General features: G+C 39.1%; 1 protein-coding gene across 1 annotated transcript in view; it reads right to left on the bottom strand.

Annotated features, from left to right (window-relative positions):
• The window catches only part of LOC122810728 (cytochrome P450 4F3-like), a 3229861-nt gene that overhangs the window by 701327 nt on the left and 2507150 nt on the right, over window positions 1–21384 (bottom strand). The window contains exon 9 of the mRNA XM_044082292.1: window positions 15797–15987. Coding sequence (XP_043938227.1) covers window positions 15797–15987 — 191 coding nt within the window. The remainder of the gene's footprint in view (window positions 1–15796; window positions 15988–21384) is intronic.

Raw genomic sequence — 21384 nt, 5'->3', positions numbered from 1 at the left:
TGCTCACTGGGAAACCAGGGTGCACCCACCTGGGACAGCACCAGGTGGATACAGGACCCCAAAGGCCTATTAGGCAGGCCCCTTATAGAGTGCCTGAGAGAGTCAAAGAGACTCTGAGGGAGGAGGTACAGGAGATGTTGGAACTAGGGGTGATTCAGGAGTCCAACAGTCTCTGGGCCTCCCCAGTGGTGCTGGTGCCAAAGAATGATGGCAGCACCAGGTTCTGTGTGGACTACAGGAAATTAAATAGTCACACAGAGTCAGATGCTTACCCCATGCCTAAGACAGATGAGGCCCTACAGCAGCTGGGTGGGGCTAAGTTTCTTACAACCACTGATCTTACCAAGGGTTACTGGCAGGTGCCCTTGACTCTCAGTGCTAGAGAGAAGTCAGCCTTTGTGACTCCTTTTGGCTTGTATGAGTTCACAAAGATGCCCTTTGGGATGAAGAATATCCCAGCAACTTTCCAGAGGCTGGTAGAGCATATCTTAGCAGGAGGAGGAGGGTTTGCCCTTGCTTACCTAGATGATATTGCCATCTACAGCCATTCCTGGCCAGAGCACCTTCAGCATGCCAGGGAGGTACTAGGCAGACTAAAGAGGGCAGGGTTGACCATTAAGCCAAGCAAATGTCAGGTGGGTATGGCAGAGGTCTCCTACCTAGGACATAGAGTGGGGAGAGGTAAGATAAGGCCAGAACCTGCCAAAGTGGAAAACATTCAGGCATGGCCCGCACCTGTTACTAAAAAGCAGGTGAGGGCATTTTTAGGGACAGCAGGGTACTCCAGAAAGATCGTCCCCAGTTATAGTACCATAGCTGCTCCCCTCACTGACCTGACAAGGAAGAACAGGCCAGATAAGGTAGTGTGGACCCCAGCATGTGAGCAGGCATTCCAGAAGCTTAAAGAAGCTTTGGGAGGACCCCCCCCCCAGGTTAGCCAGTCCAGATTACAGCAAAGGCTTTGTTGTGCAGGTGGATGCGTTGAACCATGGGGTGGGGGCTGTACTTAGCCAGATTTCTTCAGAGGGAGAAGAGGACCCAGTGATTTATCACAGTCATAGGCTCCAACCCAGGGAGGAATGTTATGCAGCTGTAGAAAAGGAATGTCTAGCCATGGTGTGGGCACTGCAGAAACTTCAGCCTTATCTGTATGGAAGGAAGTTCACTGTTATGACAGATCACAACCCCCTAACATGGTTAAACAGAGCCAGCCTCAAAATGCCAAGTTGTTAAGATGGAGCCTGGGGTTGCAAGCATATATGTCCATGAAGTACTGCAGTGGGATTAGCAATGCCAATGCAGATGGGCTCTCAAGACAAGGAACGGGGTACGGTATACTCAGACCTAACTTCCTCAAGCAGCGTTTCTCAAGGGTCACTTGAAAAACTAGCTTGAGTTCTCCAGGGGGAGAGAGATGTGAAGATTGGGTGAAGACAGATGAAGGCTGCCAGCCTAGCCAGACAGGATTTTGGAGATAATTCTGTCATCTGTAAAAATTAATGTAAACCACAGGCTTGTTGTCTTAAATGGAAAAAATAGTGTTACATGTGGAACTGAAAAAATGTAACAGTAGTGCACTCTGCAGTAAGGAAGTTAAGTCAAGCATTTTATGACTGTCTTTGATGTAAATACAGTTCTGGCCAGTCTAGGTGAAGGAATTATTGCTATTGTTTTAAGGCCAGATTTAATAGCCAAAATAAATGTCCTTAATGGCTTTGCTTTCTGATCTGGTGTGAGCTTACTAAAGAATGTAGCCTGTTAGCTTGGGAACCCCAGGAAAGTGTGAAAAATGATGTAATGTGAACCAGGAATGTGATTTTAAAAACAGAGAGAATCAGAGAGCATTAAACATTTTTGTCTTGGCCATCCAACTCAGCACTCTCTTGCGCTATATGTAAGTTTATCTTAGATTTGTGTTTTCTCTTAGAAATAGCTAGAAACTAGAAAGATTAGACTAAATGTTTTTCTGTGATGTCAGAGCTGTACTGCTGAATTATTTTAATTATTTCTCTGTGATTTTAACCTCTTGGCTAGCACTGTGTAGTAAAAAGTATTGTCATGTGTTTGGTCTATTTGTTATTAAATATTTTAAACCCTTTCAACTGTCACTGTTTTTCTAGAGATAATTTAAGCTGTTTAGAATACCTGCATGCCTTTGGTAAAACTGTATAAAGCCTCTCCAATAGCTTTAGCCGTGGCCTATACTACCAATTGAGTAATAATATTGCATGTAATAATCGGACACCCTTTTAAGGGCCTTTGAGTAGCTGATAAATATTAGTGGGTGGTGGCAGGGTACTACCGTATAGTCTGGGAAAAGGGGGAAAAGCAGAGAACCTGTGCTAGCCTTTCCCAGGACTGTCTGTGTGGTTGTATAAACTCTTCTCAAAGTATGTGTGTGTGTGTCAGCAATTTGGGCAGGGACATGAAGCAATGGTTGGACAGAGAGTGTGCTGGAGGTTTTAGCTTGCCCACTAGGCTGAGATCTGGACTCTACAGCTGTGCCAGTGGGGAGTCTTATTAGGGACCTGGAGAGCAAGGGAGCGACCAGCCCCGGACTGACTGTGATCTCTGTGTGCTCTTAAGGGAAATTGCACTTTACTGTGTGTATTTGTTATCCTGTCCTCCTATATGAGACGCCCCTCATTAGTGTTAGTGGTGAGGATTGAGGCTCCTTGATTGCTGGGCCAGGGCAAGGGCATCACAGGTACAACAGGAAGTCACTGCAATTCCAAAAACACCCATGGAACACTTTCATTGTGAAGTGATGAGTTTAAGCAAATCAACAAGAGAATGTAAACACTGGAGTGCTCCTAACAGAAGGTCTGCAGAGGACATGTTAACTGTAACCATCTCTCTCTCATGACCCTGCCATGGTCCTGCTCTTACTATTATAATGCCTCAGACCACAAGAATCCTAATGCCAATCTCATTCTCCTCCAACCTGACTAGAATTATGCAATCACGTCTGACACATTCCTTGCACTGTAAGCATATCACACCTCTGCATACAGTTGGCCTTTCTGCCCATGGCACCCAAGGTGGCATGCAAAGTATTCTTATTTACATTCCTTTTCCTTTACAGCTTAGGTCTTGACTCTCTAAAGGAGCTAATGACATGAAATCCAGGGTCTATATTATATTAGCGAAAATCCTTTTAAGCGAATGCTAAAACACCAACATGTATTGCGCGAACCACGAATATGCCGAACGCACTAAACCGTGAAATTCAAAAAGTCGAATCCCCATAGTCGGCCAACTCCACCTCCCACTACATACTGCCTACCCAAACAAAATAAATAAACCACATACATACACTAACCAAAACCCTACTTCTAACCCTAAAGTAAAGCACCAAAACCCTACTTCTAACCCTACACTAAACCTTACATGCATTACTATCTATGCACTTACCTTAACCCACACCCTAACCCTAAGGTCCATAACTATCTGACACTTACCCTTCAGCGATATACCAAAGCAAAACAAATAATCCACACACATACATTTAAAAAACCCTAATTCTAACCCTACACTAAACCTTACATACATTACCTATCTATGCACTTACCTTAACCCGCACCCTAACCCTAAGGTCCGTAACTATCGCACACGTACCTTACGGAGCTATACCACAGATGGGCCAAGCATGAGACTTCGACATTTCGAATTTCACGGTTTTGAACATTCAGCGTTTCCGTGGTTCGCGCAATACATGTCACTCTTTTCGTATTTGCATAAAAGGACTTTCAAGCATCTAAATGGAACCCAGAAACCATTACTTAATCCTCTCTGCTCAGCTATCAGGAGACTGGTAGTGGTTACCATGATCACCTTCTAAATGTCTGTTCTAAGATCTTTCACCTAACAGATGCTGCCCATGTGGAAATCATTGCTTCAACGTCAAATACAGAAGCTACTACAGTGACTACTTTTAAGAAGGCTTCTGAAAGATTTCTTTTCCAGAAGGTACTTTAACAGATAATGATTTATTATTGTATTACTGTTTATACTTCATTTTAACACTGTTGCATTGTATATTTGTTTTATTACTAAAAAGCCTAGGATTAGCAATTTGTCTGACTTAATTAGTTGGTAAAAGTCCTAATAAAATACAATTCTGTCAAGAATTGCTGCAATAGTTTTATATATATATATATATATATATATATATATATATATATATATATATATATATATATGTGTGTGTATTTGTTAAATGGGTAAAGCCCACTGGACACAAGTGTCCCTTTTCAGGCAAACCCAGGAGCATTGCCTGGTTAAGTGATTAGGAGGCAAATGAAGGTGGAAGTAATACAAAGCTGCACCTCAACCACATAAAGAAGCTCATTAACAGTTCAGAGCCTTAAGCATATATGCCAACTTCCAAAACAGGGAGATAGTTTTGTCACCTTGATTGGTAATAATTGAATGCATGCATCATACAGTAACATCTAGAAATAATTGCATCCTTGTGAGGCTGTCACTGGATTTTGTACTAGATTCTAAAGCACTCTTATGCCGTTACAGCCCTTTACAAGGACTAGGAAAAATGCGAACATGTACTTTTTACTACTGGCCTCTTGATGGACCATTTGTAATGAAGAATATAAGCACAGATGTAAAAAATCTTACCAAATCTGATGGTGTCTCACTTTTATTTGGGTTCAATGCCACACTAAAGTGCAGAGTGTTTCAAGGGCAGAAATGATCCTGTCTGTAGTATATAAATATATATCCAGTCTATTCTTTTAACACATAGTGATTACACAAATTAAAAATATATATATTTTTAAGTTGGCTGCAACTCTTCAGGACTTGAAGAACTTTACTACATAAGGGCTGTCATAATCTGCTTAAGTTTTTTCAAATATTTATTCATTACTTAAGCAATATTGTCTATCCATTTTAGCTGCTGCAGTTCCCTGCTTTGTTTTGCATCAGATCTTTCCCGCATCAGTATATTCTCAAAGGCATCCTGATTTTGAATTATTTGGCCAAAGGATATGAATTTTAGTTTAATTATCTGACTTTCTATTGAACAGTGAAGATTTATTTCCTTTGGTATTGACTGATTTGATATTACTGCAGTCTACAGAATTCTCAAAACCGTTCTGTAACACCAAAATTCAAAAGCATTGAATTTCTACTGTACAAACTTACTTAAGGTTCAAGTCTCAGAGACATATATGAATATGTGGAACTCTATGGACTTTTGTTGACAATGTGACGTTTTTGTAGTTTAAAATGTTATCTAGATTTGCCAAAGGTTTTCTTCCACGAAACAACTGTACTTTAACATCATGGATGCAGTCACTGTTTGCAAAGATTTAGCCCATGAAAACAAAAGTTGTCATCGCTTCGACTTCTTCCACATTCATTTGCAAAGAATTGACAGAGTCAGATGATATCATTTTATTTATTTTTTATGCTGACCATCTTTATTTGTAAAAATCTAGTAATAACAAGTGAGGGTTTTTTGTATGACTCTGTTACAAGACAATTTCATGCTGCCCGCCTCTAAAATACATACACATTATACTCACCATGTAACTGCATGGCAAACCATCCAACAGCATTAAAAACTGCGACACACCTTACATTGCCATGCAAATGGCAGACTGAAGCAAAGTGCACAGCTAACCATCCAACAGCTTTTAAAGTCTCTTTAGATGCTTTATGCCGCTATAACACTTAAACTTGCAATACATTACATCAGCTGCAACTCCCCATGTAGTACAAAGAATTATGATTAGGTCTCTCATCATAACCGTTTGTTATCTCTTCTCAAACTATATTCAAGAACTATAGTTCTCAGACTTTGCCCCTAAGGCAAATTTCTTTAATCTGTTTCTTAAAATCCAACAAGTGTCATACCTATATTTTATCAAAGTCATACAATCCAAAAATATTTGGGTCTATATTATTCGTCAAATGGCTATTCAGTGAATAACCATTCGTTGAACACCTATTTATCAAAGCTGCTCTTTATCAAATGGCATATTTTAACTACGGCAAACCAGCGGTTGGCCACCATCTGGAATTTGCCCTTTTCCCCACTGTAGTGTGATCTCAGAGTTGGCATATTTAGTTGGTGGTGGGGTGGGGGGTATAGCCCGGTAGCTTGGTTGGCCAACCATGGATTAGCCCTAGTTAAAATCTGCAGTTCGATGAAGAGCAGCTTTGATAAATAGGTGCCTGACAAATGGTTATTCACTGATTAGCCAGTCAATGAACTGATATAAACTCTGAATATTTATGGTAGAAAATTGAGCTAAGAGTGATTGGCAAAGCAGCTTTAAGACAACCTGTTACTCCAGTAGAGTGACCCAGATTAAATGAATAATTTATCACTACCTAAACTTATTAAAATATCTTCATTATTCACAACTACAACAAATATGTAAAGGAGTGTATTACAGTGACATACAACTGTTCTCAGATGTCTTTAGCCCTCAATAATATGTCATGCTGTAATCAAACATGATCCATTATTCCGCAACAATATGCACATTATTCATGACTTAGTAAATGAATAGTGTATGTAAAACAATAGGGGTAAAAATACACCTGCTTTGATAAGAACAATGCACAAAGAACCTGCAAATGTTATTTTGCTCCAACATATCCATCCATCCATCCACCCACAACCCCTTTTCCCATTTTGCACAGATATTAATTGAAAACTGTAATTGCTCACTGTAACACAGCCATCAATGATAATACTGAAAAAATTAGCTAAAAATGTCATTATCTTCAAATGATGCATGAATCTTCTGAGAAAAAAAGACATCACAAAGTGGGTTGCAAGTAGAGAATGACTCACAAAACCAGATGTGCAGCTTTGATGCTGAAGATTTAAGCTCAATAGCCTAAGTATATAATGCTGCATACAGAGAAAGCCAAATATGAGGAAATAATTATTTTCAGGAATGAAACAAATGACGGCATTAAAAAATCTTTAACTAATTAAGAATAGCAAAGCTTTCACTTTGAGCTACAAAAGAAAACACAACTTCAGTTGGAAATAGGGACTGATAATGCAGTTACAGAGGTTCCTGTTGTGGCTACAGCTGGAACAGTTAAGCATTTTAAACATGATATGAAATAGGCTGAATATATAGACAAGTACAAGGGACGTACACTGAATATACAGGCAAGAGTAAGGGATGTAGGTGGAATATATAGACAAGTACAAGGGACGTACGCTGAATATAACGGCAAGAGTAAGGGATGTAGGCGTAATATATATTCAAGTACAAGGGACGTAGGCAGAATATATAGACAAGTACAAGGGACGTACACTGAATATACAGGCAAGAGTAAGGGATGTAGGTGGAATATATAGACAAGTACAAGGGACGTACGCTGAATATAACGGCAAGAGTAAGGGATGTAGGCATAATATATATTCAAGTACAAGGGACATAGGCAGAATATATAAAGTAGAGGGACGTAGGCTGAATATAACGGCAAGAGTAAGGGATGTAGGTATAATATATATTCAAGTACAAGGTACGTAGGCAGAATATATAGACAAGTACAGGGACGTAGGCTGAATATAACGGCAAGAGTAAGGAAGGAAGGTGGAATATGTAGACAAGTACAAAGGACGTACGCAGAATATATAGACAAGTACAGGGACATAGGCTGAATATAACGGCAAGAGTAAGGGATGTAGGCGGAATATATATTCAAGTACAAGGGACATAGGCAGAATATATAGACAAGTACAGGGACGTAGGCTGAATATAACGGCAAGAGTAAGGAAGGTAGGTGGAATATGTAGACAAGTACAAAGGACGTACGCAGAATATATAGACAAGTACAGGGACATAGGCTGAATATAACGGCAAGAGTAAGGGATGTATGAATATATATTCAAGTACAAGGGACATAGGCAGAATATATAGACAAATACAGGGACGTAGGCTGAATATAACGGCAAGAGTAAGGGACGTAGGCGAAATATGTAGACAAGTACAAGGGACGTAGGCTGAATATAACGGCAAGAGTAAGGGATGTAGGCGGAATATATATTCAAGTACAAGGGACATAGGCAGAATATATAGACAAATACAGGGACGTAGGCTGAATATAACGGCAAGAGTAAGGGACGTAGGTGAAATATGTAGACAAGTACAAGGGACGTAGGCTGAATATATAGACCAGTACAAGGGACGTAGGCTGAATATATAGGCAAGCACAAGGGATATAGGCTGAAAATATAGATGAGGAACAATTTATATAGACAGATAGAATATATAGACAATTTAAACTACTGCTAAAGGAACACCTAACCAAAAGCTGGCCTTGCTCCTGCACTAATCCAGTTTAATCATTCTGTCCTTCCTTATTCTTACAACCAAAATATCCCTTCCCTTACTAAATTCTAACATCCAAACTATCCCTTCTCTCACGGAAATCAAATTTCTCTCTACCTATCTCAAGCTCACTACTGTTCTTATTTTTATCTACCTATCTCGCGCTGCCTACAATTTCATCATATTCCCTACTTCTTGTACTTTACCTTGATATTGCCTTAGCTATCACTGTTTAGAAAAGTAACACTAGCATAACAACAATCAGCCGTATTCTTTTTCATATACCATACATGTACCTCATAAATATTTACCACCAAAACCATGAAATTGATCTACTGATCAGTCATTTCTCTATGATGGCACAAGCTATTTCATGCTAGTTTGTTATCTTTCTTCTTTTTTCCACTTTATATTACTCTGTCAATTTTTATTGTTTATGTATAAACTATTTACTACCTATATTTACCACAGTTGTGTATTCTTGATTATCATCAATTTTTTGTAATGTTTTTAATGTATTTTTGTAATGGAGCTTTTCTCCCCCGGGCTCCACTGAAAAAGGGCCACTGGCCCAGTCGGACATTCCAGGTAAACAAATGTAAAATAAATAAATAAAATAAAAGGAAAGGGATGTAGGCTGAATATATGGACAAGTAAAAGGGACACAGGTTGAATATATAGACAAGAACAAGGGACATAGGCTGAATATATAGATAAGAACAGGGGACGTAGGTTGAATATATGGACAAGTAAAAGGACATAGGCTGAATATAGATGAGTACAAGGCATGTAGGCTGAATATACAGACACGTATAAGGGACATAGGCTAAATACACAGACATGTGTAAGAGACATAAGGCTGAATATACAGGCAAGTACAAGGGATGTAGGCTGAATATATATACACAAGTACAAAGGACACAGGTGAATATATACACAAGTACAAGGGATTTAGGCTGAATATATAAACAAGTACAAGCGACACAGATGAATATATAGACAAGTACAGCGGATGTAGCCTGAATATATACACAAGTACAAGTGATATAGGCTGAATATACAGACAAGTGTAAGGGATCTACAGTGACCACTGATGTCAGGTTAAGGAAGTTCTGCGTCTCCTTTCAGGAAAACAGACAGACAGGGTTGAAAATTACCAGGAACAGTATGCAACTGTCGACTTGCAAATTCTGAACTCTCAGGGCAAAATAAAAAAAATGCATGTCCCATTATGTAATAATTTTTACCACTTTGTATGTTAACAATTCCTCTCTGACCTCTGCAACCCAATCTGTTGTCTGTACAGGAATTGCACAGCTCTGGTAAAATCCATGATTATTTCAATGGGACAGGCAAGTGCTGAAGACAGTGTGTTCGGTCTGACGATACTCTAGCAGCACCAGCAGTCATTGGAGAATAAACTTGACAACTTGCTTCTGCTACTAAATACAGTTCTAGCAGATAGTAAGTTAAAAAAAAGTCTGCAGGAACATCATTCAAGCATGGGTACTCAGGACCTCCTTCCTGGAGTGTGTAAATGAGGAGAGAAGTACAGGTCTTTTCTTAACAAAGCTGAAATCATGGAATGCCAACTGCAATATAGTGGGAAAACTGAAAGATAAATATATAGTTTGCTTGTAATGCTACTCATTCATTTACCTAACTATAACCAGTGGTACAGCAATAACCCATTCTAGAAACTTAAACCCATACTACGTCATCAACAACACTAACCATCATGACTGATACCTAACTAAACATGTACCCCACTTCTGGAATACACTGCCCTTACCTATTACATACAGTACTGCCCTAGCAATCTTTAAAGCCAAACTGAATGACTGTATGAGTGCAAATTTTTACCATAGGTATGTGGAGAAAGTGTACTTAATGGGGGACACTGTGAGTCTCCCACCAGTATTGGGTGATGTGGTTAAGCTTCTCAATGGTCTTCTTTGCCCAGATGCTTCATAAAAACCTATGATCCTGTACTACTCCTCCCCTTACTACTGCTACTTAAATCACTTCTATACACTTAGAAGAATAAGGTGAGCTAACCAAAGTAGAAGAAACACAAGTACCATCTTATCCAGGTGAAAGGTCCAAATACAACAAACAGCCAAAGGATAAATCCACCAAAACAAAAGGACTCTGAGATGGCCAGGTCTCCAAAGTATAACCTTTTACTGAAGGCACATGCCTTCAATAAAACGTTATACTTTGGAGACTTGGTCATGTCAGAGTCCATTTGTTTTGGTGAGCTAACTAAATATAGTACCCTGGTTGAGATAAAGCAGTGACTGCACTCTGTTGCAATGGTTAAGACCCAGACCTTGTCTGCCTTTACGCTGGTGTATGGAAGACCTTGTTTAAGGATACTGCCTCTCCCTTGGGAATCCTTTAGAACTGGGGCACACACACACAGACTCACACAGACACACACACACACACTTTCTGTCTCTCTGTTTCCCAGAATCAAGAATATATTTTGATCAAGCCAGTTAAAAATCTTCTTAAAGTAGAAAGTTATCATCTGATTTCTTTATTTAACACATATGCAAAGATCCATGCTAAACGTATTTTCAGGACACTGCAACCTTGACTGCTAAAGTTAATTCATGAATCCCAGACTAGTTGTGTCAAAGACAGTTCCATCTTGGATTTCTTGCAGATTACTCACATACATTTAGGCCCAGAGGCTCTCCCATACTCTAATAACCTTTTTCATTGACTTTAAAAAAACTTTCTGATTACATAAAATGGTCTTATCTCTACTCAGTACTGCAGCACTTTGGTCTTTCTTCCTCACTAATTAAGGGTATTTTAGAATTATATAATTATCCTTTCACTTTTATGTTTACAAATTCCACCATTTCACCCTTCACTTCATTGCTTAAGGGAAAGAGGCAGGGATGCCTACTGTTCCCCATATTTTTTCTCTTTGGAATAGAGCCATTAAATTCCATCTGAAGGACGCGAGACTGATATGCTCCTGCTATTTCCAAAATTCATGTAGTTTGCACACCTCTCAAGACGTAACTGATCAAAAGCATAAAGCTGGGTTTAAACAACGATGTAAAAAGCAACATATTTAGAGTAATAAGTCCTCTCCTCTTCAGCTGGTGTAGTATGAAATGAACTTAAAACTCCAGTAGAAAATTAACTTAAAACTCCATAGAATACTTTAGTCCTATAGAAAATTGCATTTATCCCTGCCAAGCAGAATAAACACTGAGTCAAGGTGTATTTCAAACTCTCGTACATTCTACATAATGTCTCAATCATGCATAACAATATACAGCTGAGAAACATTCATGGACTAGACAGACAATTCATTTGGGATTGGAGAAAACAGAATTCTACCACAGACATTATACACTCCAGCAACCTATTGAGGATTAGGCGCAAAATATTTGCATACACACACACACATACACACACACACACACACACACACACACACACACACACACACACACACACACACACACACACTCACGTATATATACACTCATACATGTGACTGAGATGACAACACCAAACTGTAAATATACCGAATGATTACACTACCAAATTTTTTAACAGGGAATGTATGGACTTGGCCAATATTCAATATAGAAACACCACAATATGTCAAATCCACCCAGGTGGGGGCTATGCCCCCCACACCCCCTTAACTAAATATACCAACTTCGGGATCACAGTACACTGGGGAAAGGGCAAATTTCCTCATGTTGGCCAAGTGAATACATTCCATGTTAAAACATTCTCTAGTGTAAATGTTCAGTGTATTCAAGGTTTGGTGTTACTGTCTCAGTAAATTCTGTTTCGGGTGCGTGGTCTTTCGAGGATTAGAAGTAGACCTGTGTGTGTTTGTGCACATGTCCTGTTTGATGCGGAGGAAGATCCTCCAACATGGGCCCACATATCAGCAGCTTTGTTGGGGAAGCACATTTCATAAGGCAATAGGATGCTATATCAATGCACTACATGGTCATGTATGCTAGCCTTGCATGCAGATCTGAAATGCTTAAATAAGGCAACCCAGTTGTGTCTTGGACTTACTAGTTTGAGATCACTGAGAACTGAGAATGGGGAATAAGCTCCTTTGGTGGCACTCAGATGTGACAAATAGTAATGGGGAACTTTCTCATTTAACCAAAATGGTGGATATGAAGCAGCAGATTGCAGCTTCATTCAGCCTTATGAGGGAAACTTCAACTTGGGAGGCCAAGAAGTATGTAAGTCCATTCCTTTTAACTTCACCAAGCCCTTGAATTATCATCATTTACTTAAGTCACAGGAGAGCAGCTGACCTTATCAGACTAATCTGAGAGGAGCTTTAACTCATTTGGCAGAATAGGGCAGGTTTGCTGACTTTGTATTTATATTTTGCAATGTAGGATTCCTACTCAAATTAAACTTACCAGGATATTAGATACCTTTACTGAAATTTCACAGCAGCAGAGGAAAAAAAAGGCAGCCTCCACTGCTCAGCTCCAGGTGATAAGTCCAAGGAAAACAAAAAAGAAAGCCAAGTCCACCACACCAGACAACAGAAAGCAATAAACCATGAGTTTACGGGAGACCAATAGCCAGCTGCAGAGACTGGCAAAAGCTTCTAGGCTGTATAGCAATGCTGTATGGTGGGATCTTCTCTCTCTCCTAGGAGGGTTGTCTACCTGGGAAATCTACCTGCGGTACAGTGTGCTTTCTGGTTGCAATTCCTAGTAGATGTGTGTGCAGTTATTCATTTGGCATTTCTCAAAACATCCTGTATAGGAATATTTCTAATGAGAGCTGCTGACATTAATTCTGCACTAGATAAATGTACCCTAAAAACTGTCTTGTAAAATGCACCTACCATTGCACCAAAGGCAATTAAGTTAGCACACTACTTTGATAGAGCTTGTTTACTGATTCACATAAAGTTATTCAGGGAATCAGACCCTTGATGTCCATACCAGAACAGTCCTTTTCTGTCAAAGGGCTGCCATGTAATTCCCAAGGTTGGAATGAACACAGCAAGGCTACTAATGAATGCAAACTTCTAGGGGTGAAAGTCCTAGCCAGGCAGGGTTGTGCCAATGTGTCAGCTTCCGTGGTGAAGACAAATTTTTTGCTGGCTCCAAACACAGGGAAAATGTCCATGCTAGCTTCAGACTCTCATATCAGGAGGCAAAACGTCTGCACAGGTGAGAATTGCAAGTGATAGCCTTAAGTCCCAAAGTGTTCGAAGAAAATACTATCCTACCCATCATTTAGCCCCTCAGATAACCCTGCCAATTAGTTGTGCAGGGGTGTCCAACCAGTCCTGGGAATACTAGGCCCTCATTATAATGAAAGAGAAGTCATCTATGGGATAAGAAGAAAAGACCTCACTCCAAATTATGAATAACAATAGCAGGCATCAGATGTTCTGCATTTTATAGCAGGAGAGCAACGATGCCTCCACTAGCTGCAAAGCAGAGATAATCAATGAACATAGCAGGCACATCCCATGGACCTGTTCTGGACCTATGTACAGGAAAGGGGCTACACACAATGTAATCTAGTTAATGGACATGCTGTGACTTTAAATGAACCAGAAGTGCTCCAGGACTCTTAAGATCTGCATATTATGAAAACAAAGATTTCCCTATGCCTGACTCTGGAATGTAATTAACTGAGGTGGTAAGCTTGAATCGCCCCAAACCCCGGTCATAACAAAACTCATGAGAGAATGAGCTCATGATCAGCATGAATAGGAAATTAAACTGGGTGGAGTCTATGCTCAGAGGTAGTACACAACAGAGAGAGGCCTATACCAGCCCAGGCAATATATCTAACTTAACTTAGCTGAAATCCTATACCCATGACACAAAAATCACATGAAGAACCAAATAAACACACAAACTGTCACTTCTGGGATGCAAACCTTGGTGCAGGCTCATCCTGCAGTTCTTCTTTGAATTGAGCTAACCAAGCCAAATGAGTTGAGAGTGAAGCCATAGCAGAAGAAGCCTTTGCCCCTGGCTACCCCTGAACCATGAATGGATGATTCAAGGTGCCACTGTCTATAACCTGGCTAGGTAGTCAAGGAACCAAACCAATCAAATGTAGGTATGTGGGCAAACATCCCAGAATGCAAACCCCAAACAGGAGCTAGAGATGCATTTTTCCCACCTTAAACCCTTGCAGAAACAGAGGATCAGAGTGGAAACAAACTCAGCTAGTTGAGAATGACACCTGCTCCTGGGGGAATACACAGACCAGGTGAACCTACATTTAGAAGGCAAAAACTTCATCCAGTCCACCAAGCAGAAGCACAGGCAATACCTCAGTTTTCCAATGGCAATGGATAGGAATCCTCCCACCAATACCCTGATAAGCATTCTTTCACCATTCTTCCCAGAGTTAAAAAAAAATAAAAAATAAAAAATTAGCAGATATAGTACACGGAGCCAGTGTAAAGGTACCTGGAAATGTGGTTTTTGCAAAGCCTGCCCTTTTATACGGACACATAATATATTTGAACACCCAGTCACGAAGAATAGTTATTCCTTTCAAGGTTATGCCACATGTACCACTAAGAACATTCTATATTTAGCCATCTGCGAAGCATGCTCTTCCTACTATGTAGATCAAACAAATAGGGCTTTTAAGGAATGGATTTTACACCATCTATCAGACACAAGAAATCAAGTAGCTACAAATACCCTGTATCGGCATATTAGGGTGGAAAAAAATCACAGTTTCAAATTTATGGCTCTAATGAAGCTGAAAGAAAGCCCAATGGGAGGTGACATGAGAAACATTACAGAGGTGGAAGAGACCAAGTGGACTATGGAATTGAGAGCAGATAAACCACCGGGGCTTAATGGAATGGTACCTCTAAACCCATTCTGAAAGAACGGAGCATAAACATAAAAAGTAGAAACTACTTGCAATTTTGGAGGACTACCATCAGAGGGACCTGTCTCCATTAGCCATGGAAGAGGAACCACCCCTGAACAGCATGATTGGTTGAACACTGTTTACAAGTTTTCTCTTGATGGGAGTGAATAAAGGATCTGAAGAAGGTTTTACTGAAAGTGCTTATCCTACATTCTCTTAGTTTGTTTTGTCTTTTAAGAGTTTTATTAAATCACAGATTTTATCATGTCTATGGTGGTACGTCTGCATTGTTTTTTTAATTTTTCTCAGAGTTGAAACCTATGCCTAAGAAACAATAAGGTTCAGGAGAACACAGACGTTTTTGCCGGTAATGTTTGTATTCAGTATACATCATTCACAATTTACTGGTTCTCGAGCAATTGCTGAACCCTTCTCCCTTCATCCAGAAAAAATGTATGAACCTTTCAGGGTTAAAAATTCTGCAGCTGTCAGAAACACTTGTTTTCTTTCAGAGCCTTAAAACAATTTCTGTAGTGCACTACTACAAATATATTCAGTACAACAAAATATTTGGCTTAACTGCTGAGAAAACTCACCACTCAACTTCATTTCTCCCTTGCAGGACCTCCTCAATCTCCTGCCTACATCTGAGTTGGTATTCAGGGTGCTTTGCCAAATTATAGAGTAGCCAAGAGATGCCACTGGCTGTAGTATCATGGCCCCCAAACATGAAAACATCCACCTCATTTTCAATTTCTTCATTGGTCAGTCCAGCTCCAAATTCATCCTAAAATACAGACAGAAATACTTAGCTCCTTACCAAGTAACAGTATATTCTTAGAATGACAACAAATATTAATGATTTTGTAACTGTATGAGTAACTTAGGTTACACACACCTTATACAATGTCCACATTGTGTATTTTCCTTTATTTTAAATTATCCTTACCGCATTTCTGGCCAGGTTCAGCAGCACTAAAAACAGGTTTAAGTGATTTAGACTGGCTTTATCTCCAAGCAAAGGCATACAGTTTAAATGTCACACATCAGGTAGTATTTGTCTTAAAATAAAAAGTAACTGATACCTTCTATAAACATCCTCAAAGGCTCTGTAATTAAATTCCATTTACCCTCTGCATATTTCTTATTCTAATATCTAAGTAAATTACCTCAAGATCAAAGTGCCTGTCTTTATTGGGTAACCCTTTGAAATATTGGGACTCAGAGTACCAAGTTCCAAAACATGAAGAACAAATGGCAGAAAATCTGGACTTTTGTACACTAAATCCAAGACTGACATTTCTCAGAATATACTGATGCAAAAAAACGGAAAACTGGTGTAAACAAAACAAAACAAAAGGTAGCAAGCCAAAGTAATCCAAAAGCATTCCTTTACTTTAATGCAATTTATTAATCAAAACAAGTAGCATTTTCGCTTCAGAAAAATACTGAAGCTTCCTCAGAAGTACAATAAAAATTCATTGGCACCAACAGTTTAAATCGCCAAAGGAAGCGTGTCAAATGACATCACTTCCTTAAAGAATTGCCACACGTTAGACATCGAACCATATAAGAACTAAAAACACATAAATACCAAGTAAAATCATACTTCATAGTTAAAATAAAAAGTTGACTAATGAATTAGTCATTTAACCCTATAACTTCACAATCTGTTCATTTAATTCAATCTATACAAAATTAATATTAATATCTAATATATACAAAAACAACACAAAGTAGAGCCTTACCTACTCACAATAATAATGACCTGAACTATAAGCTATTAGAAAATATAAAAGTAAAAAAAGAGTATTTAATCATATGAATGCATATGTTAAAATATTAAAATACAAATTAATAATTAATTTATAGTTAACTAAACAGATGTCTGTTGTTATTGTTTGACTAACCCATCTCATATAACTCCTAAGTTTCAAAACTACAGAAATGTTGCAATTCTCATTTAAGCCTGGGACGTTGAAAGCGTCCAATTTTAACTGCCACTCAAGCTCTCGTCTTTCTAACAAAAGGGATAGAGGACCACCCCTAAAACTAGGGGGTACATGGTCAATCCCCATAAATTGAAAATTGTGGCCAGGGTTATTAACAATGTGTCTGGCCAACGCGTTCTCAATTTTTTGGTTTCTAATGGCATAAACATGTTGGTAAATCCTTTCTCGGAATTTTCGCTCCGTTTTCCCTATGTAGAAAGCATTACAACATTGGCAAAGCGCGACATAAACCACAGATCTGGTTTCACAGTTGATCTTGTGCAGTATGTCATATTTATGGTTCTTGACCTTAAACATTTGACCTGTTTTAATAGTGTGACACCAGTTACAGGCTCCATACAAAAATGACCCTTTTTGTCTAACAAATGAAATTAGATTTCCATTATTTTGTACCAATTCTTTAAGGTTGTTTCCCCTTCTATAAATCACCCTTGGCCGAGGTCCCATTTTCCCAAGGAGAAAGGAATCACAACTGATGAAGTGCCAGTTTTTGCAAATGGTAGCCCAAATTTCTTTGGATTCCATACTAAATGTTGTAATAAAACTGGTTGAAAACTTTGGTTGTGCAATAGGACGATCATTGCCTGACAGGTCCACCTTTTCAATAATGTCAGGGAGGCAAACATCAGGGGCGACAACTTCAAATGGGGTCATTTTAAACTCAAGTAAAGGTTTGAAAAAACCTGTAGATCTTTTAAGTCAATCTCATCAATGATCAAATCAACTAAGGACACGGGGTAACCTCTATTAATAAAAAGCCCTTTCAGAAAATCACATTCTTTCTGGAAGGCAGTGTATGTGTTACACATACGGACCTCCCTAACCAGTTGGCCTTTTACTATAGCTCGTTTCTGTTTATACGGGTGGAAACTGGAAAAGTGGAGAAGAGAATTGCAAAATGTAGGCTTCCTAAATACTGATGAGACTAACTTCCCTCCCTCTAAATCCTTGGCCAAACTAACATCGAGGTAATCAATATGGTCTACTGCAAATTGGTGAGTAAATCTTAAAAAAGTAGTAGTCGAGTTCATATGCTCCACCAATTTTTGGGCAAGGAGGGCATCACCCCTAAGAAGGATGAAAATGTCATCAAGGAATCGGGTATACATAATGATGTGTTGATTGAATTCCAAAACTTCCAAGATGAACTTCTTCTCCCAGTATGCCATAAATATATTGGCAACACTGGCCCCACAGGGTGACCCCATGGCTACACCCTGTTTCTGAAGGTAGATTTGTTTATCAAAGGTGAAAAAATTAGAGCTAAGCACAATGTCCAAAAGTTCTATAGCAACATCAACATCATTCTGTGTAGCATTAATCTCCTTTAAAAACAAACCAACCCATTCAATGGCTTCTAAGTGGGGGATGGAAGTATAAAGATCTACAACATCAATAGTTAAAAAAAGTTGTTAAGTTTGTCAAATTTAATGTTACCTATGTTCCTCAAAAATGACCAAGAGTCCTTGCAGACCGTAGGAATGGCCTTGATGTATTTAGCCAAGATTTTATCAACCAGTCGGGCACAAGGGTGAGTCATGGAAGATCTACCGTCCACAAGAGCTCTCATGGGTGGATTCTGTAAGTTCTTGTGGATCTTGGGGATCCCAAACATGACTGGCATTTTTGGGAATGAGATGTCAATGAAATTATATGTTTTAAGATTGATTTTACCGACCAGGAACATGTCCCTAAAGTAGCCTCTAATCCTCCTATATGAACCATTCATCTCATTTAGAGAAGATAAACTATAGGCAGGAGAATCAAGAACTGACAACATTTTTTCTGTGTAGGCTATATTGTCTAAAACAACTAAACCACCACCCTTGTCTGGCTTGATGATCCTGACAGGTGACTGTCGAAGATTCTTCAATGCTAGCATTTGATCTCTGCTTGTGTTAAATTTGGGTGGGATCAGATTAGGGCAGATGGAAGTTCCTATATGTCTAAAATCGACGTCACAAACCTTTTCAAAAGTTTGAAGACCGAGGTGGAGTGGGGGGTTAAATGTACAAGACAACCTTACGTCAAAACCCCCTTCTCTACCATCGTCACTGAACAACAAATCTAGATTAAGTTTACGGACGAAACATTTCAAGTCAATAATAGCTTGTGTTAAATTGAAATGCCGACCAGGAATGAAAGTATTTCCCAAAGCTAACATTTCAATGAGTTCTGGTTCCAAATGGACGTGGGAAAAATTGTAAATTTTAAAGTCCCCTTTACTGTTGGTTTGTATACAGGGAGAGGTAGGCACAATATCCACTCCTACTTCCATACGGTCTAAACTCGAAACTTCGAAATCAGGATGGAAAGATATTAGTTCATCCGGGTTCTGTTCTTGTAAGTCCGTTGAGGTTGTTGACCTAAAAAATCATTGTTACCTGCATTATTATTAAAGATCTTATTGTTAAAGTTCCTATGTGGATTAGAGATATTAGCTTTAATCCTATTACTACGTCTTAAGCCGGTATCAAAGTTGTCACCTCTGTCTTCCTCAAAACTAGTTGGATTAGAAGAATCAAGAATGCCGTTATTCTCCTGAAAACAATTTGTGGCTGCAGCAGTGAAACCTTCTCGTGGGAGGGGCTTTTGCAGTTTATGGTAAGCATTCAGATACTGAAAAGCAGATCTGTCCCTCCCCAATTTCTTATTTTTGTTCTGTTTTAATTTGACCATCAATGAATCAATACTGTGAAAAATACGATTATAATCGTATTTGTATCTTAGAAAATCAATGTCCACCTTAATAGTTGCATCAAGGTTATTGATATCAGCGGTCAAGGTGTCAATGCATATAATGTAGTGCTTAACCAACAGTTCAATGAGTTCAGACCCCTGTCGTTGGAATAGGGCCATCAGGTCGGAGTGAAAAGTAGTATCAAGTATCAACCCAGAAGGAGAAAATTGACTCCGCAAGCCTTTAGGAATGATTTTTTCCTTTAGGCATTGCTGAAAGTAAGCTACCTCGAGTTGCAGTTTCTTTAATTTGAGCAACTTGATATCAAGTTGCTTCAATTTATTGTTGATAGTGTCCGTATTAATCGAAGGCTCTACTTGCCCCGAAGCCGGTCGATCCTCAGACAAACTTTGACTGAAAACGAAAGGATCCAAATTACCAATCCAGTCCGCAATCCGAGGAACGCCAATAAGCTCTGGGTTGTTGCCACCATTATGGTCAATGTTGTCACTATTAATAGCATTAGTGAGAACATGCTGTCCAATTGGGATGGAGACATCTTCTGTGCTAATATTAGTAGATGATTGACCAGGGCCATTAAGGGGACGGAGAATCCGTCCCAGTTGGGGGTTGTAAAGCCCAACTCTGTTGGTGTCCTTAAGTTCGATGACATCTAGACAAGAATGCAAAGAGTCCATCCTTTGCGAGAGAGACGTTAAAAGAGCACCGATGTCGGTTCTATTCGGAGCTGAGTCAAGATTGTCAGTTCCAAAAATATTCGGAGTACCCGGGCTGCCAAAACCCTCTGTGGCCATAATACACTGAACAGACTGATGCAAAAAAATGGAAAACTGGTGTAAACAAAACAAAACAGAAGGTAGCAAGCCAAAGTAATCCAAAAGCATTCCTTTACTTTAACGCAATTTATTAATCAAAACAAGTAGCGTTTTTGCTTCAGAAAAATACTGAAGCTTCCTCAGAAGTACAATAAAAATTCATTGGCACCAACAGTTTAAATCGCCAAAGGAAGCGTGTCAAATGACATCACTTCCTTAAAGAATTGCCACACATTAGACATCGAACCATATAAGAACTAAAAACACATAAATACCAAGTAAAATCATACTTCATAGTTAAAATAAAAAGTTGACTAATGAATTAGTCATTTAACCCTATAACTTCACAATCTGTTCATTTAATTCAATCTATACAAAATTAATATTGATATCTAATATATACAAAAACAACACAAAGTAGAGCCTTAGAGGGACATGTTCCTGGCCGGTAAAATCAATCTTGAAACATATAATTTCATTGACATCTCATTCCCAAAAACGCCAGTCATGTTTGGGATCCCCAAGATCCACAAGAACTTACAGAATCCACCCATGAGAGCTCTTGTGGATGGTAGATCTTCCATGACTCACCCTTGTGCCCGACTGGTTGATAAAATCTTGGCTAAATACATCAAGGCCATTCCTACGGTCTGCAA

The sequence above is a fragment of the Protopterus annectens genome, chromosome 9.part0, assembly GCF_019279795.1.
Source record: "Protopterus annectens isolate FY-2018-M chromosome 9.part0, PAN1.0, whole genome shotgun sequence".
Lineage (NCBI taxonomy): Eukaryota > Metazoa > Chordata > Ceratodontiformes > Protopteridae > Protopterus > Protopterus annectens.
This window is presented reverse-complemented; position numbering and strand designations above follow the sequence as displayed.